We start from the raw sequence: 26,778 nt of genomic DNA, 5'->3' as shown, positions 1-26,778 counted from the left end.
TTAATATTTTGCTGACTGCAGCAGACACCGGTGTTCTCAGTGGATAGGTTAGGAGACAATCATTGTATTTTCCTCATGTCATTACAACTATGCAAAAGTGGTGTGCTTTTAGACTCATGCTATTTTAAAATAAATACATTATTTATTGCATCAATTGTATTCTCTTACTGTCTGGAACATTTTACCCGGTTACAAAGTCAAACGTGACTAATTTAAGTTATGTTTCTGGACTTGCAACTTAATTATCTCGGTTTATCATGAAGAAAAATATGCACATATATGCCCTTTACATGACACAGTAGGAAACGTCATTCAACAGCTCATAGCTCCTGAAGACTAGCTCGCAAAAGAAAGCTATTTTACCACATGAAAATCTTCATGATATGGAGTAAATTGATTCATGTCTCAGTGATTTGTGAGTTGTTATTGGGACCGACACATTGATGATCGAACCCGATCCTGCCTTTGTTCTCAGAAAGTGGGTGCAAATGTAATGGGAAATGTAGCTTATCTATGAAAATGACTAAATATTCAACAGTGCTTGAATTTCCTCCCCATCCTAAGGAAAGCAAACATTTCCTTTTCTTGGCCCGCTAGTGACTGCCGTCGCTGCAGTGAACTCCAGAAACACACTGATGTTGCGTATCATGCTACATAATGGCACTTCTGCCTGGACGAGCGGGGACTTATCGGGTACCATCTCAAACCGGACACACTGAGGTATACCTCAGCTTAAGTGGGAATGACCTGGACTCAGACAGACCAGCTGAGGTGTACCTAAGTGTGGCTAGTGGAAAAGGGGTATTAGTATTTAAAATGTATGTATTTGGGCACAGGGGTGTAAAATAGTTCACATGCAGACTGTGCCTGGACTCGATTGAATACTTAACAAGCAATCGAGTCCCAGCACAGCTGCTTATAAGAAGTGCAGTTGTCGCACTCTGGGTTAGTGTGTTCAGAGGCAGAATGAGAGTCGGGATGTAAAGCAACAAGAAACCATAAGAAAACAGTTGCTACGCGTGCTGGGTATACACCAGCACGATACGTGTTTAGACACTGTGCTATTTTGTTTTTACAAGTGTTTTGTGTTTGTTTAAACTTATCATTACCATACCCCAGTCCTGTGTACCTACTTCCTGGACTGACGCAATCCGGGTCACACTCAGAACACCAGGTATCTGCTGCAGTCAGCAAGGCAGATACTACCTTGTGCGCACAAGGTAGTATCTGGTGCGCACGAGGTACTATCTGGAGCGCACGAGGTACTATCTGGTGCGCACGAGGTACTATCTGGAGCGCACGAGGTACTATCTGGAGCGCACGAGGTACTATCTGGAGCGCACGAGGGACTATCTGGAGCGCACGAGGTACTATCTGGAGCGCACGAGGTACTATCTGGAGCGCACGAGGGACTATCTGGTGCGCACGAGGTAGTATCTGCCTTGCTGCCTTTTTCATGATGTCCCTTTAGGGGTTCCGTAAATAGCAAAATGACTCATTACAATTATTTGTTTATATAGGTTGCTTGGCACATGCCTAGTATCCAGTACTTGTCTTTTTGTTTTACATTCCACCATTAGGATGTATAATCTAGTATGTCTCTTCGCATTGTCTTATATTAATGGAGCAAAAAGTCCTTGTGGGATTGTGGCAGGCTGGCGAGTGGATAGAGGCCCAGAGACAGACTGCAGTTCAAAAAAATAACTATTTTATTATAAATAAACACAAAATGAAAGGGCACAAGGGCCAAAACAAAGCAATTTAAACACAAAAAAGATAAAAAGCAAAACTTACAAAAATAACAGTTTCCAGGCTGGGCAATGCCTTCACTGGATTCAAACTTTCTAAACAACCCAAAAAAAACCAACCTGCTTCCTCAGCTCCCTCTCCCCAAATGAGAAGCAGAGGCCTCCTTTTATATCAGGTGGCTGGGCGCTGATTGATCGTTAATCAACCTAATCAACTAATCAACCCCAGCCACCTGAACATAATAAACCCAGGCAGGTAGGGGAAGTTAACCCCATCTCTGCCAATTTAAAGAGGCAGAGCTTTGCTCTGCCACACACCTCCCCCCATGTACAACGTACACCGGCCGCAATCGGCCAACTCCCCAATTATGTCCCTTGGGTGGGCTGTTATGGTGGGTGGTGGTGGGCGGGGTTGATGTCGGAGCCCCCAAGCCTTCTTTGGTTGAGGGGGCCCCGAATCTCCAAGGTAGCACGGCGACGGCGGCCCGGCTCCCTCTGGTGGCGGAGGCGGCGACGGCGGCCCGGCTCCCTCTGGTGGCGGAGGCGGCGGCCCGGCTCCCTCTGGTGGCGGAGGCGGCGGCCCGGCTCCCTCTGGTGGCGGAGGCGGCGGCCCGGCTCCCTCTGGTGGCGGCGGCGGCGGCCCGGCGGCCTCCTGGGCGGCTGCTCAACCCTCTATGGCTTCCCTGGTGTTTGGCGGCGGCGGCGGCCCGGCCTATGGTGCGGCGGCACCGGCGGGTCCCGGTCTCCTTTAGGTGGTTCTGAGAGCCGGCGGCGGGCTGAGACCATGCACTCCTCGCTCTGAGGAGCGACGGAGGCTCCTGACCTCTATGGGGCCGCAGTGTCAGCGCGGCGGCGCCCCCCTCTCTGGCTCTGGGAGCGACGGCGGCTCCTCGCCCCTCTCTGGCTCTGGGAGCGACGGCGGCTCCTCCCCCTCTCTGGCTCTGGGAGCGACGGCGGCTCCTCACCCCTCTCTGGCTCTGGGAGCGACGGCAGCTCCTCGCCCCTCTCTGGCTCTGGGAGCGACGGCGGCTCCTCGCCCCTCTCTGGCTCTGGGAGCGACGGCGGCTCCTCCCCCTCTCTGGCTCTGGGAGCGACGGCGGCTCCTCCCCCCTCTCTGGCTCTGGGAGCGACGGCGGCTCCTCACCCCCCTCTGGCTCTGGGAGCGACGGCGGCTCCTCGCCCCTCTCTGGCTCTGGGAGCGACGGCGGCTCCTCGCCCCTCTCTGGCTCTGGGAGCGACGGCGGCTCCTCCTCCCTCTCTGGCTCTGGGAGCGACGGCGGCTCCTCCTCCCTCTCTGGCTCTGGGAGCGACGGCAGCTCCTCGCCCCTCTCTGGCTCTGGGAGCGACGGCGGCTCCTCCTCCCTCTCTGGCTCTGGGGACGACGGCGGCTCCTCACCCCTCTCTGGCTCTGGGAGCGACGGCAGCTCCTCCCCCCTCTCTGGCTCTCGGGAAGGCGGCTCACCCCTCTTTATTGGAGTGACCGGGGCATCTCCCATGTCTACCGCCAGGTAATTAACCACCACGAGGGCAACCTCTGGGAAGGAGGCCGGGTGGTGTTGTTCCTCCCACTGTTCCCACCTCTCCCCATCTCGACGCCACAGCGTGTTGATAACTATGGGGAGATCGTGGACGAGGTCTGCCTCAGGGTGCATCAACCAGTCCCAGATCTCCTGGGACGGTGGTGAAGGTGGTGGTGCTGGAGGTAGTGGGGTGGCCCCTGATGCCCGGGGTGAACACGGCACCTCTTCCTGGGCCTGGTTGTAGGGGCATCCTGCCCAGTTGTGGCCGTCCTCCTCACACCGGCCACACCAGTTTGCCGGTGGCACGTCTGGGCAGGACCGCCAACGATGGTCCTCCTTCCCGCACCAGGAACACCAGGGGAAGAGGCTGGCTGGGTCCTCCAGCGGTGGCTGCAGCAGCTTACATTTCTTCAGCTGCTGCTGCTTTTCCTGCCTTTGCCGCTGTCTGCTCTTCTTTCCCATTTTTTTTTTTTTTTTTTTTTCAAAAAAAAAAAAAAATTATCCCAAAAATTCCAAAAAAAAAAACAAAAATACTGCTCTGAGCCTCTAGGTGGCGCTATCCCACTTCTGACACCAAATGTGGCAGGCTGGCGAGTGGATAGAGGCCCAGAGACAGACTGCAGTTCAAAAAAAAATAACTATTTTATTATAAATAAACACAAAATGAAAGGGCACAAGGGCCAAAACAAAGCAATTTAAACACAAAAAAGATAAAAAGCAAAACTTACAAAAATAACAGTTTCCAGGCTGGGCAATGCCTTCACTGGATTCAAACTTTCTAAACAACCCAAAAAAAACCAACCTGCTTCCTCAGCTCCCTCTCCCCAAATGAGAAGCAGAGGCCTCCTTTTATATCAGGTGGCTGGGCGCTGATTGATCGTTAATCAACCTAATCAACTAATCAACCCCAGCCACCTGAACATAATAAACCCAGGCAGGTAGGGGAAGTTAACCCCATCTCTGCCAATTTAAAGGGCAGAGCTTTGCTCTGCCACAGGGATATTGAACTAAGGCACCTTGAAGTGGTCTACAGCAGCAAGGATTATGGCTATCAACCTAGCTTAAAAATAAGTCTCAATGATGTGATCAAAAACAGAAAAAGGCAAGAATGCGAAACCAAACAACACCAATGGTACATAGGAAAGATAATACTATGTATATATTTTTTCAAAACCTTTTCCATTCTACCTTAAAGAAGGTTTACACTTCTGTCTGTTTTTACATTCATGGGTTGCATGTGTTTATGTAAATAAAGGTTCAGAGGTAGGTTTTCTGTTGTAAATAATATTGTACATGTCACTTTTTTGTGTTTCAGTTGAAGACATATTTCAGTGATTTGAATGAATTTGACTGTGTGAAAATCATTCATTTCAGGTAAATTTTAAATATATATATTCTTATATATTATATATATATCTTAATATATATTTATATAATACATATTATTATAGTGTGGTGTGTGTGTGTGTGTATGTATGTATTGTATGTACAAAAATATAAATACTTATGACATGCATGTGTTCCTTTGGCTTGCTTATAACAATATTTTTTTTTTTTTTTTTTTTTTATACAAACAAAAAAAATTGATTCAAGAAAAGGCACTTTTGTTGATTTTATAATGTTCACGAATGCTCCTTTCACCGATAAGATTTTTCAAGACAGAATGGACGAAGTTTCTTTTATATTGAAGGCCAATATGACAGTAAGCATAACAGGTAAACATTGCTTTTTAAACTTTTATGTTGGTGCTTAGTTTTGTTTTTTTTTTATCTACGAATCACCAGCATGTGATTTTTTTATTATTATTTGACTTGTTTACCCATAGCTAAACAAACACAATGATTCCTTTTTTCCAAATTTTACTAAGGAGCATGTCTTTTAAATGTCGCAGTGTGTCCAGTTCATGCTCCCTCTTGCAACAATGCTGGTACTCTGATTAAAATGAGTGGCTTATTATGCATATAGAAAACCACTTGTTGCAGGAGCATAATCTGGGTACACTGCAATCCTTAGAAGACCTTTTTTTTCCTGCCCTCAGGTAAATGTTGAGAAATGTATGTATTTGAATTATGATCCATCATACATAATCAAAATGTAAAAAGATGAGGCAATGGGCAGGATTTTCAAAACCAGTGTTATTGTATTGAACTCGTGGTATAGTAACGAGAGATTTAGTAGCAATTTTCAAGTTTGATTTTCAAACTAAATGTGTTAATTAAATCAATCCGTTAATGCTTTGAAATTGAGTCGATGAGGTCGTTAATGAATGCATTCCTTGTTAAAAAGCTTAATTGTCGCAGGCCACATACATCACTTCCTGTCTCAATGACTAAATAAGGGGAACTTGTTAATCAAAATGCATGTTAATGAGATCAAGAAAAATGAATGGAAGCATAATTCACTGTTATGAAAACTACTGGCCTACAGTAAGGGGGCTCTCTCACCTGCAAGCAGCAGCCAAATGGAAATAAATAAAAAATAATGGGAATATCTATTTTCTAAACTTAATTTAAAATTGTGCTTTTTGTCATGCAGAATGTACATTTATTTCAGTAACTTCAAATATACAATGCTGATTTACAATTATCTGGCATGTGGGTAAAAATCGGACAAAAAATTGATTTATTTTTTAAATTGGGCGGTGGCTGCCATCTATCAGTATTAGTTGAAATGTATTTTCTTATGCTGACATCTACTTTTGTATTGATTTTAGTATGTATAATTGTGTGGTCCAGTGGATAAAGTCCCAGGCTTGTAATCCCATCTCAAGTCACTTAACCTCCTTGTGCTCCATCCTGGGGATGAAATGTTAAATCAATGTCCTATTGTAAGTGACTCTGCATATAATGCACAGTTCACAGCCTACCTTTTTGTGATGGTGGTCTACTATGAAAGGCGCTATATAGATATTATATATAGGCATTATTATTTTGTGTTTGAAATGAACAACCCGATGTCTGGATAAAGACACTGACTACAAACCCGTTGGGAGGATTCCCTTTAGTGAAACTGTAGCGTATCTGCCTTTAGTGCCAGACAGCGGTTCAAATCCAGACCGCAGAGAAAATAACAAATAAAAAGTGTTAAAGTGATTTGTTTATTATTAATAGCATTAAAATTATACTATACCAATTCATGTTTTTATTTACAATTAAGGGAAAACATATTTTTGCTGATTTTACGAGTATTTGGGCGACACAGTATAGGTTACCTTGATTGTTAATAAAAAACGTGATTTGGTATAATTTAATGATAACGCTATTAATGATAAATAAATCATGATTATAGCAGCAGTTTTAAAGTATTCTGTAAATATTTCATTACCGTGTGTGTATGTATGTATGTGTGTATGTATGTATGTATGTATTTGTGTATGTGTGGTTAATACAGAGATAATACACGCATGTCAAAATATTGTTTACTTTAGCGGTCTGTTTTGTATCAGGTATCCCCCCTTCATGGAAGTCTTGACACCCCCGCCCCCAAATCATGAAAGTCTGGATCCGCCTGTGATGTCTCCAGTCATATGTGTTTTTCACAATCACGTCGCCTTAAGTTCAGCCAAAATTTTCGATATTTATTACTGGCATAACCTTATTTTTCGCTATTGATTCACTCCATTGCCGCAGTATTTTATGCATCCATGCATCCCTTCCTGCGATGTCATCGGGCACTGTGTTCCGGCCTTAAGGTTACAAATTGTTTAAACAAGTGAATAAATCTCATTCATAACCACACGTATATATATTTAAAAAAAAAAAAAAAAATCATAACTACAAATATTGAATTATCTTGGTAGTCTCTGTATCGTTGGCATCACAGCCGTGGTCTGTTAAATTTCTGTTTCAAGGTGAGTTAATAGTCTTTCGTTAATTAAAACCCTCCTTTTCATGATAAATTATGACAACACGGATTTGCTTTTAAATTCCCATGCAAACAAACAAAAAAAAAAAAGCCACAATAAGCCCTGCTCTTTAAGATATTAAGATTGTTTCGTAAATCAGCATAATGTTGGAAATCACATTAGGATTATTTAATAACGAAATGGGCATAACGACTGCTTGAAAATGCCAAAATCAATGCTACATACTGATCTCTTGATTAACACTGGAGTTAAAATCTTGACAATCCTGCCCTATATGTTTAAAAATATAACACTTGTGAAGTCAAGAAATAAGAATTAATATTATAAATAAAACTACTGAACACAACAAATACATCATTAATATCTTTGCCATGTAACCCTTGAATTAGGGATTGCTGAATTGACCATTCATGAAGGAAATGGAAAGACTGTACCATCTGGAGTTCCGGTTGTAATAACTTGTACTATGGATAACAGTACTGTGAAACCAAAATGGTTCTTAATGCAAAAAGGCATACAAGCAGAAATTGTATCAGGAACAGGAGTGAAAGTTGGTTCTTTAGGACCAGTTTACAATATTACCATTTACAAAACCAGTGAAGCCTGGGGAGGTATGTATACATTTGTATTACTCTTCAATGCAAAATACCTCGCTATGAAAGCGGCAAGCCAAGTGATAATATTCTCTTAGAACAAGTACATTTATTTGGCCACTTCTGCAATTACTGTAAAAAACAAACAAACAAAAAAAAACAGCTGAGCTAGGAAAACTAGGACCATGGGTCACAGAGGGTGATGTGGAGTATTGTATCCTAAATGTCTGTAAATGGTACAGTTCACGCCCTCCCTTAGTTTCAAAGAGGTGTTCCGTCATAAAAAAATGCAGCATATTCACAAGGACACACAACACTTCAATAACAGATGGCCTCATTCAATTCAAAGTGACTTTATTATCACCCAGTGTAGCATTTAAAATATGCCTAGGGAATGAATATTTATGTTTATTTTATAAATGATCATTTTGTTGTGATATTCCTCTTTAAATTACATTCTTAATACCATGTATTGTGTCAAAAGAGGACCACTGTACACATGTCCTGTCATCAGGTAAAAAGAGAGGTTGAGAAATCAACAAATTATTCACATTCGAATTTGACAATTTATAAAAAGAGAATACATGGGTCTCAGCAATCAATTACAGCTGCTTCCACACAGGTGAATACAGGCCAGGCATGCCAGCTATGAGTGGCAGAGAGCTTGCAGAGTTCAAATGATTTGAGTAGAACAATAAAGAAGGCTGATACTCTGGGCAAGCTAAAATTGAAGTAAAGAAAAATGATTACAACAATATTGGAGAAACAGAACTCAGCCCATTCAGAATAATTACAAATGACCATAAAATAGACAAATGGGCATGCACACTAGTAGATTAAATACCACAGATCCTGAAAAAAAAGTTAGGGAGATGTAAAAATCTATCAGAATGGAATCTGAAGCAACTACTGGAGAAAAGAAGAATACAAAAAAACAGATGAAAAAGCATTTGTATCCTCATCAGTATGCATTCGCTCTGCAACTGCTGTCCAGTACGTATCAGCAAACTTGCTTTGATCTGGAGGTTGCCCAAATGTAACAGAAACAAAGATCTTTAGTTATCATGAGAGGAAAATGGAGGTATTGTTAAAAGTTCTGTTTTTTTGTTTGTTTTTTGTTTATTTTTCGCCTGTTGAAATATGTTTTCCCAGGTATCTACACCTGTGAGTTTTCACAAGGTTCAATAACACACAAAGGAGTTAAAACCCTTAATGTAGCCCTCATACCAGATTATATTGATGGTGTTGCAAACCCACAATTCCCTGACTGTAGGAAGAAAGGACTAATTCAAGTAAATTTAACCTGCAGCATCAAAAAGAGCAATGAGACCTATAAGGTGAAATGGAATAATGCAATTTCAAATCTGAGAGTCACTGAAGGTAAGACTCTCTTTATTAAATCAAAATTTCCTTGCTTATTGCTTTCAATGTGTCCGTGTACAGTGCATAACTGTACAGTACCTGTGTGTATGTTATATGAAATCTCATAGTCTGCAGTGTGAAGTTTGTGTTTTAAATGGTCAGTTTTACTGTCGTAGAGTTTTTTAGATTCATCAAATAATTTCAGGTTTTCCATCAGCCAATTCATGTTTTATTTTTTATTCTTAGTATTTTTACTCCCAAGTGTAAATTACAGCTTTTAACTTTTTTTTTCAAAAGGTAAAAAAACCCCACACAATTAAAATCAAAGTTTACATTTGTTAAGTTTAACAAAGAATACATTTAGAGTGCTATGAAAAACCTACAATTTCACTGGACTGTCAGAGTCAAAAGGGTCCCATAGATATATATATATATATATATATATATTCTGATATATTATACCTATATACGCAAATATGCGCACAGTTGTAGTCAAAAGTTTACATACTCCCAATAAAAATGTATAATTTCTAGAAATTTCTTGAAAAACAAAGACTTTTTGGTAAAATCTTTTGTAGCAAAAGTGCAAAAGTTTTGCTTTTGTGTATAAGGAGAAAGTTACAAGAAATAGATACAATTATCTATTTCAGCATTTTTTTTTTTTTTTTTTTTTTTTTACAAAACACCAAAAATGTTAATTCAAAAGTATTCATACCCTCTGATGCTGTGATAGTATTGTCTACAAGGTGCTAGAAATTTCAATATGCAGAACCTAATTGTAGAAAATGCTAGATTGTAGGTGAACATTCTTAGAGAGTATAAAAGGGTTAGGATGATTGTTGTCTACCAATAAGTCAATATGGGAACAAGTAAAGAGCTATCTGAAGACCTTAGGCAGAAAATTACTTATTATCATAAAGCTGGAGAAGGATACAAGAAGATTTCCAAACATTTGAGTATCCAAATTTCAACTATTGTTCTATTATCAAGAAATACAAGACTCATGGTACTGTCACAACGCTCCCTCGGTCTGGAAGAAGGAAGGTTCTATCACCAAGAACAAGTAGAAGAATTGTGAGGAAGGTTAATAACAATCCGAGATTGACTGCCAAAGATATTCAAAGTGAACTGGCTGCAAGTGGGACTGGGGTTTCCATGTCAACCATAGGCCGAGTATTGCAAAGAAACAACATATTTTTTTAACAGATGTAAATGAGCAACTTGATTTTTAATAGCTATTACACTAGTCAAGTACTGTATTGCAGATTCATGTGGAAGGTTGTTATAGCAGAGGTTTGTGTTTGGGTAAGATTGGGGGGTTATTTTATTTGAGGGAGGGGGTAAATTGATGTCACTTAAGTAAATACGCTCTCAGTTGAAAACATACATTATCAAATATAACGTGTGAAGCAGTTGGTGTAAATAGACTAAATTTAGATGTAAATAATTGCCTATCCTGAAAAAGCTAGAGGAATGTCCTTTTACTGTTTTTTTTTAATGTTATTGTGTAACAAAGTCTATTTTATCTTTTCAGAAGTATATACATTTTCAAAAATAATAAATTGTGCAGCTGATACTGATATGGATATTACAGTAAACTGTTCATTTGAAAACGTTTTGGGGCAGGTGAAAACGCAATACATAAACATTTCAATTATAAAAGGTAAGTTTTCCTCTGAACATAGCTACCATAGCTACTGCACTCACTTTATTTAAGGAGCTGATTAAAATTGTTTCACTAAAGCTAACAGGGATAGTTAGTTTCTTAAAATGAATCAAACAATATTTTTTAAAAGGTCATTTTTAGCACTAAGGTCCAATGCAGCGATGATTCCAGCTAGCATTACAAGGATCAAGGCATTTTTTAAGTTATTTGGTGCTGATCTTTTATTTTTCTTTATATTATGAGAATTAAATAATTAAGCATTTTCATCCTAATAGCAACTAATTACCTATAAAGTGCAGGCAAAAATACCAGTAAGGCGTTACCAGATATATAATGTTAGCTTTGCTTCCATCAGACATGATTAAAAACGTACAATACCACAACATACATAGTCAACTGAAAATGTTACACTCTGAGAACTGTGTGACAACAACCTTTCAATATTGAAATATCACAAACATTGATTTGATGTTGTTTCCATCAAAATTCCAGATGATGAGCTTTGTCCAGAAGATGGAGACTGGCCATTAAGCAAAAAAGGTAAAGTGTCAGTTCTGGGATGTTTACCTACTGAGGTGGGGACACGAACACGGAAATGTGGAGAAAGAGGATGGGAAGGACCAGTGGCAGACTGTATCGACAGAAAATTATATGAAATACTTCAAAGTGCACAGGTACATGTCAACAATGCTCGTTTGCCTGTACTGGCTATCTATTTATACCTGTGTTAGCTTTTGTCTTGTTAGTACAATACTAAAAAAAACACACCATTTTAAACTTTACTGTTTTTCTGAGATGGGCTTTATGCCAAATCATTGTTGCAAGAAAGCAGTAGAGGCTTTTGTATATATTCAGAGCAGGTCAGATGTCTTGTGTATCCCTTTTTTTTTTTAGTATATTTACTGGTGTGTACCATAGGCTGATATTTCAGGTACTGGTACTGTCCCAGAAATGTGCATTTAAAATAAATCAATCCATAAAACAGAATATAAAAACATGTAAATGCCTTTTTATTTTATTTTTTAAATGAAGTGGATATCATGGTAAATATGGTGTAAAATGGTCCTGTGTGGTTTTTGTTATATTTAAATAACAAAATAAACATGTCAGAACACAGAAAAACAAAGGCAGCTCAAGAGCTTTAATCTGGCCATTAGCATGTTAAATCAAATATGGTAACTGTATTGATTTAATATATTTCACTGAAGGATAAAAAAAAAACTGTCCATTGTTTGTTTAATGTAAACTATCAGATTGACATCACAGTTTATTAATATTATTTTAAAAATTACAATATGTTGTATGCAAATCTAAATGTATGCAAAACTTTTGGTTCTTAGTCATCTTTTAATTAATGAATAAATAGCTCTACATTGGTGCTTTTTTCAATCTCCCAATTTGTTAATATTAGCCTCATAGTGGTAACTAATTGCTTAAAAATACATACATATTCATTATGCCTCACTGAATAATCATATATATGTTTGTCTTTATTACAGAAACTGGCAGAAGGTCTTGGAAACCCAGAAGAAGTTGTCAATAATTTGTTAAGTGACCTTGCAAACACTGAAAATAGCAATACACTGATCTCAGCTGCAGCGCTTCGTGCATCATTGGACATTCTGACACTAATAAGCTCTGCTTCAAAGAATGCAAATACCAAATTTCCAGCAAATGTTTTGAAAGTAAGTCTTTCCTTTTTACTGAAGCCTATAAATAGGGGCATAATAATTTAAACGACAAAGGTTTTGACTAGAAGTCTTTCACAATGTCTTCAATGTTGAAATGAGTTTAGATTTCCATACTTATGTGGACTCCAGCCCTTAATTGATAATGTGTGAATGTTCTCTTAGTGGTCCCATTAAGAGTAGTGTGTGTGTGTGTGTGTGTGTGTGTGTGTGTGTGTGTGTGTGTGTGTGTGTGTGCGCTAATTATCATTCCCATTTCAGAGGTATGAATGGTGTTGGTTGGAAGGATATTCCTTCTTAACCAAAAGTAAAATATCATAAACTATGACAAGAGCGACATCTGTCGTAGCTCTAGTATTATTGCAGGAAGGCATGTGAATATTTCAAACTCTATAAAAGTTAGCATTTCTATTTTTTTTAAACTTTTTTATCAAACCACATACACTGGAGTGCTCCCGAGTGGTGCATCCAGTAAAGCCCCTCCACGTGGAGTGCAGGATGTGTCCTATAGCCTGGCGATCTCAGGTTCATGTCACTGCCGACCATAACCGGGAGTTCCAAGGGGACGGCGCACAATTGGCCAAGCGCCGCCCAGGTAGGGTGGGCTTAGGTTGGCAGGGGAATCCAGGTTCACCGCGCACCAGCGACACCTGTGGCCGACAGGGCACCTGCAGTCCTGCAGTGGAGCCATCAGATCTGTGTTGTCCTCCAGCACAATAGGTCTGGTGGCCTCGCTGTGCACCCGCAGTTCCAAAAATGACGGATTGAAAGGAACACGTTTCGGAGGATGTGTGTTCCAGCCTCCAATTCCCTGAGTCATCTGGGGGTTGCAGTGATGGACCAGGATACAAATAAGAATTGGGCATTCCAAATTGGGGAGAAAACCAGGGTAAAAACCGTTGGTGACGACTAAATTAAAAAGAAAATTAAAAGAAAGTGAATACACTGCCCACAAAAATGTTGTAACTGGTATAAGGTATAAGCTATAAATGTGTTACTGGTATAAGGTATCAGCTTGTGTGTTAACAATCAATTTACATTGAATAAGCAAAAATGGCTGATAAGAAAAAGAAATAATGAGGTGGTAAAAACAGCTGCTGTCCAGCATATGAAACGCAGACTGTGTATTAAAGCTGCAATCTACCACAAAAATACTCTGACAGCCACAGTTAGCCCATCTGAGCTAATATTGTTTTTATAAAATCAAATATCAGAATATACCAAAATGTATGTCTATATCACCTGCTGTACTTTATTACTTTCATGTTGCATGTATAAGTAACTAGTTCATTTTGAATTAATACAAATTATCTCTTTGTTGGTATAGAGCATGTTTTGCAGTGGCTAACTATCATTTTCTTACCTCATGCAGAACTATGCTGGTAGAGCAGACAGTCTCATCGACCCTTCTCTGGCACAAATATGGAAAGAATCAACTTTTAAAGCTTCTGACTTCCTTGAGTCTATCGAAAACTTTGCAAAGCAGACATATACAAACAATGGATCATTCTCTATAAAATTAAAAAATGTTGAGTTGCAAGGAGCTTCTATACCAGCAGATAATGAAGCAGAAATAAACTCTCCACAGGCATCTGTCAAAATGAACGTTAACAAAAACTCCATGAATGCCACAATTTCTACCTTAATTTTTCTCTCATTACATTCAATTTTACCCAACAATACAATGAAAGGCTTCAGTGTTCACAGCGTAATTCAATCCATCATATTAGTAGATGCAGAAACACAAAGAGCAGAAATGACATTTCAATTGGAAAATGAAACAAGTTCAAAGTATCCATTGATGTGTGTTTACTGGGATTTCAAAGCAAATGATGAAAAAGGAGGATGGTCTAGTCAAGGCTGCAAATGGGAGAGACAAGATTCTAACTCAACCACCTCATTATGTGTTTGTGACCACTTGACGTCTTTCTCCGTGCTAATGTCAAAATTCCCTATCAGTTTGCCTTGGCTTGATGAAATTGGTTATGTTGGAGTGGGTGTGTCCATTTGTTCCCTTATGCTATGTCTCTTAATTGAATTTTTAGTATGGAATTCAGTAGTTAAGTCAAACATCTCCCATTTTCGACACACAGCCCTTGTTAACATTTCTCTGTCTTTGTTTATTGCAGACTGCTGCTTTTTGTCTGCTTCTTTCCAAGCTGGCAAGGGTAGTAAACTCTGTTTAGCGCTAGCAATGGCCATGCATGTTTCTTTCTTAGCGATGTTCTTTTGGATGCTCTGTCAAAGCATAATGCTTCTTCACCAAATGATTTTTCTCTTCCAGCAACTGAGAAAGAAAATGTACCTGTCTTTTTCATTTGCTCTTGGCTACTTAGGCCCAATGTGCATTGCGATTGGAACATACATAGTAAATCCCAGTAAATACCATAGGAAAGATTCCTGCTGGCTAACGTACGAAGGGGGGATGAATGGATCAATTTTTGCTTTTGTTCTACCTGTTGGAATCATTGTTATCATCAATACGTTTACTTTGGTTGTGGTCATTTCAAAGCTGTTGAGACCTTCGGTATCAGAGGGAGGTAAAGGAGATGAAATGGAGACTGTAAAAAGTATAATGAAAGCAGTTATTATCCTGACTCCAGTATTTGGATTAACATGGGCCCTGGGATTCCTTACTATGATATTTGACCTTCCAGAAACGTTTGGAGCTAAAGCAGTTCACTATTTGTTTTCTATATTAAACTCATTACAGGTATGCACAAATTATTTAATATGTTGATTCTTTTTTACATTTTTAAAATTAATAAACTTACTGCTTTTTAAGCTAACGACTATACTAACATATTTGTATTATTATTATTTAAAGGGCCTGTTTATTTTGATAACCGGGTGCTTTACAGAGAAAAAGGTGTGTATGAGCAGTATTTAATTTTCATTTGATCAGTAAATTCCTGAGTAAGATATCTGTTTGAAAACACGGTTGGGGGGGGGGGGGTATTAGCATTACTATGGCCCTTCCCCAAGTTACAAGGGTAAGTTTAATTGGTCCCTGTGGCAAAGTGCCCGCCCCTGTGTGTATTTTGTGTTGTGTGTTAATGTTGGTGTATAGTCATTGGTACACGGGATATAAACGGGTCTGTGTAACACGAGTGTTTAAAATGTATATTTGTATTTAGGCACAAGGATTGCACAGCACTTCTCGTGCAAGTAAAAAGTAATAATATGTGAGCACGGGGAATTGCACTTTATTAATTCACGTGCAGTTGTACTGTGACTCTAATTGAATGATTGATTAGCAGTCGAGTCTCGGTACAGCTGCATAAAAGCAGCATGTTTTCACTCACTTGGGGTTGTGTGTTCGGTGAGTGGAGAACGGGATTGGAGACGGAGGTAATAATAAGAATAATAAGAATAATAATAATCATTAAATCAGCTCACCGTGTTTGTCTGTATAGTCAGTTTTGTTTGTCTCTTTTGTTTTGGCAAATGTGCCATGTCCTGTGTTTTTTGTTTGTTACAACCTTTTTATTTTCTGTTCTGTTTATTTATTAAATGCTGAGCGAGACCGTTCGCTCAGCTCCACCAAACTCCACCTCTCTTGTTGTTTATTTCCTGTTTCTGGTCTGACGTCACCCACTCCGGCCGTCTTTGTGACAGTCCCATTGAAAGAAGTAAAAAGATAAACAAAATACAAAACAATTGTAAATCAAGATGAGTAGAAGGTAGAGGAAGCAGGTAAAGCTAAAATAAAATAAAGATGAAAGAAATTGATGAAATATAGGGACAGTGGATGTTGGTGATGGAAACTTAAAGGGTTGATATTTCTTATATATATTATATATTATATATTATATATATATATATTATATATATATATATATATATATATATATATATATATTATATATATATATATATATATATATAAAATCTCTGTTACTTGATTGCAGTAAGTCATTAATGAATTAATTATTTGCTCTTCCAGCAGAAATGGTTTCTGAAAAGACTGATTTTCTGTCGGGGAAACATATTAGTGGTGTTCAGTGAATCCTGTAGGTAAAGCATTGTGCACTGAAGCCTGTGTAACACTGATATGCTCCCTGCGCTCACATCAGCCCAGAATCTTTTCAGATGCACTTATGCTGGAATAGTTAGTAAGCATGGCTAATAATGATCTAAGGAAAAACAGCAGCTATCAGTACAAAACACACATGATATATTAACTAAACTAAATATTTGGAGTGGTTTTGTTCTATTTTCTGCTTTCCTTCGCTTTTCTGTACTGCCAATCAGAAGTTTGTATGAAACCACAGTAAGATATATTAGTACCACTTCTCCATGACAAGCCTATGAGACACCAGCTAACAGGAACTGAAATACATTTGTGGTCCCCTGTAGTACCATCTGTGGTAGTTTTTGGCATCTTCTTGCTATTTATGGTGCCTTGAAAATGGAATTTCCAATATATGACTATGTGGTTAACCTCTGTTACTAGCTTTCTGTTCTGAACTAACAGGTCACTGTATAATGTTCTCTTTTATGTCTAAGCGTAGGTGCGAGATGCCCTCTTGATACGGGTGAACTCTGTGGTGAGTTTTTTGAACTGCTTCTTAATTCTAGCAGGAACAGTTTTTAAACAGAGTCATTATTTTAGAACATATTTTCTTTCTTTCCACATTTCAGTACGCTCAACCTTCCAAGAGTGAAACCTGTGATTCTGTAAAGAAGTGAAGAAAGTAATGACGACAGGTTTGTCACTTTTCTGTCACTTGCATATCATTTCAACACTAAAGATTTTCATAGGCCCTCTTTATGCTATACTTTTTATAATTTCTCTTTTAGGCCAATTGTACTAATTTTAGAATTAGTACAATTCCAAAATGTCACACTCCGTTAGGAATATGTGTTGGCACTTCACATGACAGGTTTCTGCCACAGCACTAGTACAATTAGTAGATTAAATATAAGCAGTTATACTCCAATATTAGATGACGTTATCAATTTTTAAAATAATTAATTGTGTCTTTTAATATCCTGCTATTCACTAGTACAGTTCTGTGCAAACAATATTTCTTTTGGTGATTGTCAAGAGCGAACTTTACACTATCATGTTTTTAAAGTGCAGGAGTGGTTTAGGTTGTGTCCTAATACTAAAGATAATTAATATTATTATTGTTTTTTTTGTTTTGTTTTTTGTAGATTTAAAATTGGAAGAACCTGAAATGCAATATCGGGCCCTCTTTACAAGGATATTTAATTAAGTAATCTTATGTATAAATAAAATAAAGGTTGTAATAAATGGAACTGTTGTAGACTGTTTTTAGTCTAGAATAGCAGCCTAGAATAGTTATGTATGCTGGAAATACGCTATTGTTACCTTGTTTACAAACTAATCTTTTTTTATGCATTAGAAAAGCATCTGTTGTGTTCAGCCAAAAATAACTCTCTTACTGTTTAAATTGCTTTTCAGTTCTAACTCATTAGTAGTTACCACAGCCTCAGTTTCAATATGTGTACAAACAAATACATCAAAATACATAAATTCAAACAGCTCTGGTAAGAAATACTCCAGGTTGCATAACTCCAAGTAATTTGAACAGAAGGGGCTTTGTGTCTCCTTAAGGAAATGTATAGACAACAAAACTGGCCTGTATTTTCCACAATGGACAACTAGAAAGGGAAATAGCCCACTCAGGTAATATGTGAAGTGGGAAATTTCCCAGCATTGGAAAACCAAGCCATCTGTGTTTTACAGTCTAAGAATGGGAAAGCAAGAATAGCGGAACAATTATGATAAATGTAGGATTTTTGTTTTGTTTTTGTTTTTACACAGACCCTTATGATAAATTTAGAATTTAAAAATAAGTTATTATTATGTTTAAATATTGCCTAATGTTCAAACAAAAATGCATTGAACAGTAAAAGTGGTTCTAATTTACATAATGGACAAACTTATTTTTTAACCAAATTTAAATTGGAAGTAAACTGCTAATAATTAATGTGAGCTGAGAAATATACATACTTTTAGAGCTATGTTGTAAAACTAAATTACATTTTTTTATTAGTACTTTTGATTTATTTCAATAGTAATGTATGTCACAGTGAACCCTCCCACCTCCTCTCCCTTACCTGGGGCTATGAAATGTGGGACATTACCTTGAGATTTACTAGGTGGGGATTTACTTGGGGAATAAGACATTATTAGTGAGGATTTGATAACTGTTGTAGCAGTCATTATTTCATCTCTGGCACTATTCCCCCAGGTGGGAGGGTCAGGGTTTGATTTCCTCCAGCGTAATCTAGTATAGGAGACTGTTCTTTAAAGAGTAAATAGCTTTACATGTCATTTCAATTGATTGTCTAAATGTCTTTATTGAATAGTATTTGCAGTCATTCTGAGCAGTTCTAGATGGTATTGCTCCAATAATTAGTTACAAGTTTTCTTGACATCTACCTTTGCCTAGCTTCCTGTAAACTGGGATATTCCTGACTGACATTGAACAGACTTACTCATTCCATTTGAGTCATGTGACAATGGGGCAATTAAACTCTGCTGACCCCACCTGCTCTCTCTCAGTATATATATGTAAAGTAAGTGGGAGCTGTAGAGTTAAAAGGATTCATTGTCACATGACTCGTATGGAATGAGGGAAACTGTCACTGTTAAGAAAAATAAAAACGTTAAGAAAAATAATTCAATATTTGAACAACAAAACTCAGAACCACTTAGAATGATTACATTCATGATAAACCCCCAACATATAGCAATGTAAAGAATCAATTAAACGACTATGCACTCTGAATTTTGGTTGTTGTTTTTTGGGGATGTTAAGAAGCACAATCCTTTTAAGTAACAATTGATGAATCATAAGTTTGGAAACAATATTTTATTAAATATACCATTTTTACTTCTTTTAATAGAAAAACTGAAATAATTGTATTCTTCAAAGTAAAGCAAAACATGTGAAATAGCATGTAATGATTTGTAATGTGTACCTTAATTAACAAATTTCAATGTGTCTTATTTTATTTTCAACTTGTTTGGTTTACTTTTTTTTAATCCATACATATTTAGTAAATATGTCTAAAACATTTTAATTGTATTAATATTAGTAATAGCTATTGAGTTGTAGCAATACTTCACTCTCACACATAGAAATGTATATTTTAAAATAATGATCTGTTTTACAAATAATTCCTGAAATAAAGATGTTTCATTATTATGGTTACTACTGTACTATTGTATTATGTTTTAGTGAAATTGGGTGGCATGGTCTTTCCTAGATAGAGCGAGAAAAAAAGCAGGACGCCTTCCAAGCGTGCACTATAGAGTAAATAACCCCTGCATATGCTGTACTACACAACTTTACCAGCACAACCACAACTCCAGCCCCACACTAATGATTAGCTAAAAAAAAAGGCACTTTACAGAGCGTTAAAAAGGGACCAAAAACAAAGTACACAGAAATAGTATACAGAACTGCAAACGCAAGGCAAAAAGGAAGTTTGAAAGGCCAAGAGAGAGATAGAAATGAACATTGCTAAGGGGGCTAAAACCAATTCCAAAATGTTTTTGCAAGATTACAACAGCAAGAGAACACTCAAAGAGAAGGTTAAATGTCGAAGAGATACAAATGGCAAAATCATAGATGAAGAAAAGAAAATAGCAAATATATTAAATGATTACTTTTCACAAGCTTTTACAAAGGAGGATACGGACAACATGCCCCACATGTCAACCAGTTCCTATCCAGTTTTAGATAACTTTAGCATAACCGAGGCAGAAGTGTTAAAGGGACTAGGAGCTCTTAAAATATACAAATCCCCTGGGCTGGATGAGATCATCCCAATAGTACTCAAAGAAATGAAAGAAGTTATTTACAAACCGCTAACCAAGATCATGCAACAGTCTCTTGACACAGGGGTGGTACTGACAGACTGGAAAATTACAAACGTAATACCGATCCTCAAAAAGGGAAACAAAACTGAACCAGGTAACTACAGACCAATAAGCCTGACTTTTATTATATGCAAACTTATGGAAACTATAATAAGATCCAAAATGGAAAATTACCTATATGGTAACAGTATCCTTGGAGACAGTCAACATGGTTTTCAAAGGGAGATCGTGTCTAACTAACCTGCTTGATTTTTTTGAGGATGGATAGTTGGATAGTTGCAAAGCATATGACATGGTTTATTTAGATTTCCAGAAAGCTTTTGACAAAGTCCTGCATAAAAGATGAATTCTCAAACTGAACGCAGTAGGGATTCAAGGAAACACATGTACATGGATTAGGGAGTGGTTAACATATAGAAAACAGAAAGTACTGATTAGAGAAGAAACCTCAGAATGGAGTGTAGTAACCAGTGGAGTACCACAGGGATCAGTGTTAGGTCCTCTGTTATTCCTAATCTACATTAATGATTTAGATTCTGGTATAGTAAGCAAACTTGTTAAATTTGCAGACGACACACAAATAGGAGGATTGGCAAACACTGTTGCAGCAGCAAAGATCATTCAAAATGACCTAGACAAGATTCAGAAATGGGCAGACACATGGCAAATGACATTTAATAGAGAAAAGTGTAAGGTACTACCTGCAGGAAATAAAAATGTGCATTATAAATATCATATGGGAGATACTGAAATTGAAGAAGGAATCTATGAAAAAGACTTTGTTGACTCAGAAATGTCTTCATCTAGACAATGTGGGGAAGCTATAAAAAAGGCCAACAAGATGCTCGGATACATTGTGAAAAGTGTTGAATTTAAATCAAGGGAAGTAATGTTAAAACTGTACAACGCACTAGTAAGACCTCATATTGAATATTGTGTTCAGTTCTGGTCACCTCGCTACAAAAAGGATATTGCTGCTCTAGAAAGAGTGCAAAGAAGAGCGACCAGAATTATTCCAGGTTTAAAAGGCATGTCATATGCAGACAGGCTAAAAGACTTGAATTTATTCAGTCTTGGACAAAGAAGACTACACAGCGACCTATTTCAAGCATTCAAAATTCTAAAAGGTATTGACAATGTCGTCCCAAGGGACTTTTTCGACCTGAAAAAAGAAACAAGGACCAGGGGTCACAAATGGAGATTAGACAAAGGGGCATTCAGAACAGAAAATAGGAGGCACTTTTTTACACACAGAATCGTGAGGGTCTGGAACCAACTCCCCAGTAATGTTGTTGAAGCTGACACCCTGGGATCCTTCAAGAAGCTGCTTGATGAGATTCTGGGATCAATAAGCTACTAACAACCAAACAAGCAAGATGGGCTGAATGGCCTCCTCTCGTTTGTAAACTTTCTTATGTTCTTATGTTCTTAAGAACTAACCCACCTATATTAATGAAGAAGGCTCTTGACTGTATTGTTTCTAGATACTGTAGGTCCGTTATAGTTTGGTGATCTTGTTCTCCTGCAAATGTAATGCACCAGAAAATGTACAAAAAGTAATATACTATCTATATTACACTAGAGAACATGTATTTATTGAATAAGTGCGTAGAAAAAAAAAGGATCAGTCCTTTGATGGGAATGTAAATTGCAACATTCACCATAGGACAATGATATATATTTGCCCTTAGGTTGACATTTTTTCCGAATTTAGAAAAAAAATACCATAAACGCGGGGTTATAGAATCCGAGGTGGGAGAGTCAGGGTCTGTTACTTTAAATTACTCAATGCACCATCGCAAAGCAACTTCCTGTATTTTGATAAAATATTAAAGTAACAACTCCTAATGATTATGATTATGACCCATTCAATTACTGACATTAAATAAAACCATTTTCAGAACCTGCTACTTACTCTTCAAACTCTGCCTGATTACTCAAATTCTCTCCCCCAGTGCATTGGATTGAAGGGCTATGTAGTGCACACTTACGGTATAGTAGTTAGCATTAATACATAAATGTCCTTGGCCAAACCCAACTATGTTGGTAATATATAATATTATATTAGTTAAAATTAATTTCTTAATATACAGGATGAAGCCTCCATTATGTAATTGATATTTAAATCTAAAAATAGTGTTTTAGTCCTTTACAAATGTAATATTTCTTTTAAAATTATATTCACAATTCCATTATTCGATGTTTTCAAATATATAAAAAGAACTAAAAAATATAAAATATATATTTTATATATAAAAATATATAAAAAGAACAAAATAGAAAATAAATATGATAAACATGTTATAAAAATATGCTTTTCAGTTTCAATAACGAGAGGTTAACCAGTCAAATGACTAAGAGTCAATATATTGTAGCAATCAGGGTTAACGCAGGCAGGCGCATCACACAGGGCGAGGCAATCCACACACAGGGTAAAACAAGAAGCTAAGCCCAATCGAGTCCTTTCATTAGCTTATCGAGTTTGAATGACGCGTCTTTTTTCAAAAGTAAGGTGTGTCATTAACACAGGTAACGTCCCCTCCTCCATAGAGAATAACAGGAAAAATAACAAGATTTATAGAACAAATCTTCATTTTATTCTAACTTCAGTTATATTGATCATATAAAAATAATAGTTTCATTAACTAAATTACCGTTACAAGCATGTTAAACATGTTATACAATTTAAGAATTGTTTTCACTTTTCACTTCATTAAAACACAATACACATTTCAATTTTATTAGGAGAACAAAACAAAACAAAAATCTCTTAAACTTGCGTCTGCAAGATTGGTTATTACACTGATTCTAAAACCAATTTTATCAGTTGTTACTTATTTGTTACGTTTCAATCTTATAGTTTTACTCTGTATTATCTTCCAACCAGACGATCTTAATTAACAGATAAGAATCAGCTTTGTTTGTTTCAACCAGACTGGCAGGTCAGCACAACAGGTATTCTAAACTATTCCCCAATTTAAATCTTTACAGCCCTGTTACCAATATCTAGTCCTTTTGAAGTAGATCAAGCAAGAATGTTTTGGAGGGAAGGAAGGTTGGGGAAGGACAAACTTAACTAGCATTGCAAGTCTCATAGATAAAAAATGTATTTTTATTCAATAATAACTACGAATTTCTCTTACATACTATGCACCCGTACATTGTAAAAAATAAAAGCTGTAATGCAAACCTGTTATCTGAGAAGGGCAGCGCTGTAATTTTACATATAGTGCAAGGTTCACTTGTTTACACACTACTGGTACAACTTGTTAACTGAGGACACCAAAGGGTTACTGACGTTTCCTTGATGAAATTGTACAATGTGTAGCAGATACTGATGAGAAGCCATTACTAGTCTTTTATTGTATGAGAAGGGAACTCCATTTTTCTAGTTCTCCTTACCTTACGTTCCGCCTCTGAACAACTCAATCGCATTCAGTCAAAGCTGCAGAATTTTACACATTTGACTGGTCTCCAGTTTAGCAATAAATTCATCAATCTGGCAACGGTCATATTCTGCACGAGTTTAGTATGGTTGGGGAATTTTAACCCCATCCATGCTGTAAAACAACAATAATAGACATTGTATTTTAAAACATCAAATCATACATTTAAATAATACAACAAATACAAATACCAAATACTACATATACACACAGGGGTGGGGTGCAGCTCATCACACACTGTCTTCCTAGTGAAAAGTCAGTTCCTAGTGAAAAGTGAAATGCTGGTGTCCGGGTTTGATGCTGCCCTATGGGTGCAACTCTGGATCATGTCAGTAATCTTGAAACAGACAATACAAACAAACAGCATTACAAGACAGACTAACAGAACATACACGGTTTCTTTTAGGAAAATATAGGGACGACTTCTAGGTTATTTCTAACCCTTTACAAAGGAACAGATTACTTTGCTATGCCCCTATTTTATACCCTCACTCATTACCCCTTGGTCAACGAGCGCATCCACTTCTCCAATCCGCAGATGCCACGCCATTACCCATTCGGGTCATTGAGTTCGGGTACCGTAGCTCAGTCCCTTTTCTAGCCAGCCGACTTCCATCTACCCACGGGAATAAAGTGTCATGCCTTTTAGTCCAGGGTATTCTGCTCCCTTTATCTAATACCCTCTCAGGTCGGGAGGGAGATCTAACACCTAGCGTCATTCGATCTCTGTCACAGTTCCTTATTGCTTTACATGCACTGTCAAACCATTTTTCTTTAGGTTTTATTTTCTAGATCTTAATAATTGCATTTGTTTTCCTTCATTCTGATTTGGCTGCTGCTTTTAGTAGGATTTTGCTGAAGTCTGTCTGATAGCTCTTATGTAAGAAATTATTTAACATTTGTTTGATTTCATCACTGTTGATGATTTTCTGGCATTGTAAATGGCTGGTTTGTTTCCAAGTATAGGTGGGTGGGAGTGTGTATGAATGTGTGTGTGTGTATTTACATCAATGTTGGGCTGTGCTGACCTTTTTAAATATAGCACTATCGGGTTGTGGTCTGACGGGGCGGACTGTGGTCTGACTATGAAGCTGTTAATGAGCGGTGGGTCCATGTCAGTGATGAAACAGTCCACAACACTGCAGCACCGAGCAGAGCTGAAGGTGAATCTTCCTAGAGAGGCTCCTCTTGTCCGGCCATTTGCAATGTAAATTCCTACACTTTTGCACATCTGCAGCAGCTGTTTCCCATTCTTATTGACTTCATTATCATAGCTGTTACTATTTCATGTGATAGAGTCTTGGTTCAGAGGAAAATTTCTAAAGATGTGCTTATTTCCCTCTATTGCTATAAAGTTGTTGTCTCTGCCTGTTCTGGAATTCAAGTCTCCACACAGCAGGTCATTACCGAGCATCTGGAACTGCATCACCTCTGATTCCAGACTGTGTAAACTTCCTCATTACAATAAGAGAAGTCAGACGGTGGGATGTATGCAGCACGCAGGTAGAGATCTCTGTTCATTTGGAAAATGCTTCCTTTCACCTTTAACCATAAATGTGAGACTCCTCTTTTTACTGGGCTGATCTGCACTGTGCCATGTTTCACAAAGAATAATTACATCCACGTCTTTTAAACGACTTGCTCTCATTGCAGGAGCCCTTGACACAATATGTCGCAACAGAACTGTACTGATGGTAGAACTGTACACTTCTGTAAATGTCTTTCTTCTTTCCACAAGCTCTTTGGTAAAGTCCTGAAAAACCCACATTAGGGTGCTCTTTTCTCTAGCATACTTAAGCACTTTTTCTTTACCAGTAAACCGGAAAAACTATAATCGCACAAGGCTGTTGGCCTTTAACTGGGATTCGGTGTGTGAGAGATCTAAGGGCCCTCTTCACAGTATTTCCAGTCTGCTTCCTCATGGGAGAGCGTCACTAATAATTTCTTTCAGACAATCACTTACAGCTCCTAGGATTTGGAGATTATTTTGCCTGTTCCAATTCTAAAGATGATCCCCTTGTGATTCACTTTGTCTTACTTTTTGATTGTCATCTTCCAGGTTTGAAATTCTTTGTTCCACTCTTGTTTTGAGCTCATCCACTTTGACTTTTATTTCTGTTATTTCCATTTATCTCAGAATCGTCCTCTGCAACTTTCTGAATTATGCATTGCAGGTTTTGATTCATACTGCGTGTTTCTTTAAGCAGATCCCCTTCTCCCGCTCTGCCATCTTCTTTCCTGCTTGCCTGCATTGGGGGAAGGGGAGTCTGCTGCTAATCTTAGTTTCTTTGCTCTATTTTCAGGACGAGGCATATTATTTGTAGGTTTCCCCATATCTTCTCTGTTTACACTTTTACGATTTTGTATTTTTAACTTTTAAAATGAGGATGGTGTATCTGATTGTTACAGATTTAGGTTCACGTTAAAGGAATGTAACTCAGAAATAATCAATCTCTACAATTAAGAGAACCATTTCTCATGTTACTCATTAATATATGATGTAAATGGCATCCCTGACTTGTAATCTGTAACACATCAAATCTTTTGCAAATGTGTTTCAGTCATGATGGGCAACAGATTTCATATGGAACATTTCAAAGGCCTGAAGGATTACTCCTTTTGCATTTAAGTCTGAAAGACAAAACCATCTGTTTACTCATTAATGTTCTGCTCTGCTAATGGGCAAAGTGCCATTGTAATACGTGAATTTATTAGATTAAAGCAACAATGACTGGCAGATGGGACTGCTGCTGAAACCACACTTTTTTAATCATGCTAACCCAATATACACAAGGTTAATGACTTTGTGAACAACAAATGACAGCTGCCAACAAGCAGTTGACTCAAAATAAAAAAGTAAGAGTCAATTTTATACTGACAAAACATATTTTGACCTTGTTAATGACTCGTGATATTAGTCATAGTGCCACATGAAGACACAGAGCAGAATCCACTGAGAGGTTTGAGTATGGAGATTGAAAAATTGAGAAAGTGTAAATGTTTGTTGAATAAAGAAGATTATAGTATGA

The 26,778-nt window shown here is 37.8% G+C and overlaps 1 protein-coding gene across 1 annotated transcript; it reads left to right on the top strand.

Moving 5' to 3' along the window:
* The first annotated feature begins 14,192 nt into the window (after positions 1-14,192).
* Positions 14,193-18,226, top strand: LOC121315243 (adhesion G-protein coupled receptor F3-like). The gene is made up of 5 exons (XM_041249285.1): positions 14,193-15,155; positions 15,270-15,311; positions 16,957-16,992; positions 17,087-17,152; positions 17,603-18,226. Exons 1-4 carry the CDS (start codon positions 14,199-14,201, stop codon positions 17,132-17,134), a joined length of 1,083 nt encoding a protein of 360 aa, XP_041105219.1. The 5' UTR covers positions 14,193-14,198; the 3' UTR covers positions 17,135-17,152; positions 17,603-18,226.
* The last annotated feature ends 8,552 nt before the right edge of the window (positions 18,227-26,778 follow it).

Source organism: Polyodon spathula, chromosome 5 (assembly GCF_017654505.1).
Source record: "Polyodon spathula isolate WHYD16114869_AA chromosome 5, ASM1765450v1, whole genome shotgun sequence".
Lineage (NCBI taxonomy): Eukaryota > Metazoa > Chordata > Actinopteri > Acipenseriformes > Polyodontidae > Polyodon > Polyodon spathula.
This window is presented reverse-complemented; position numbering and strand designations above follow the sequence as displayed.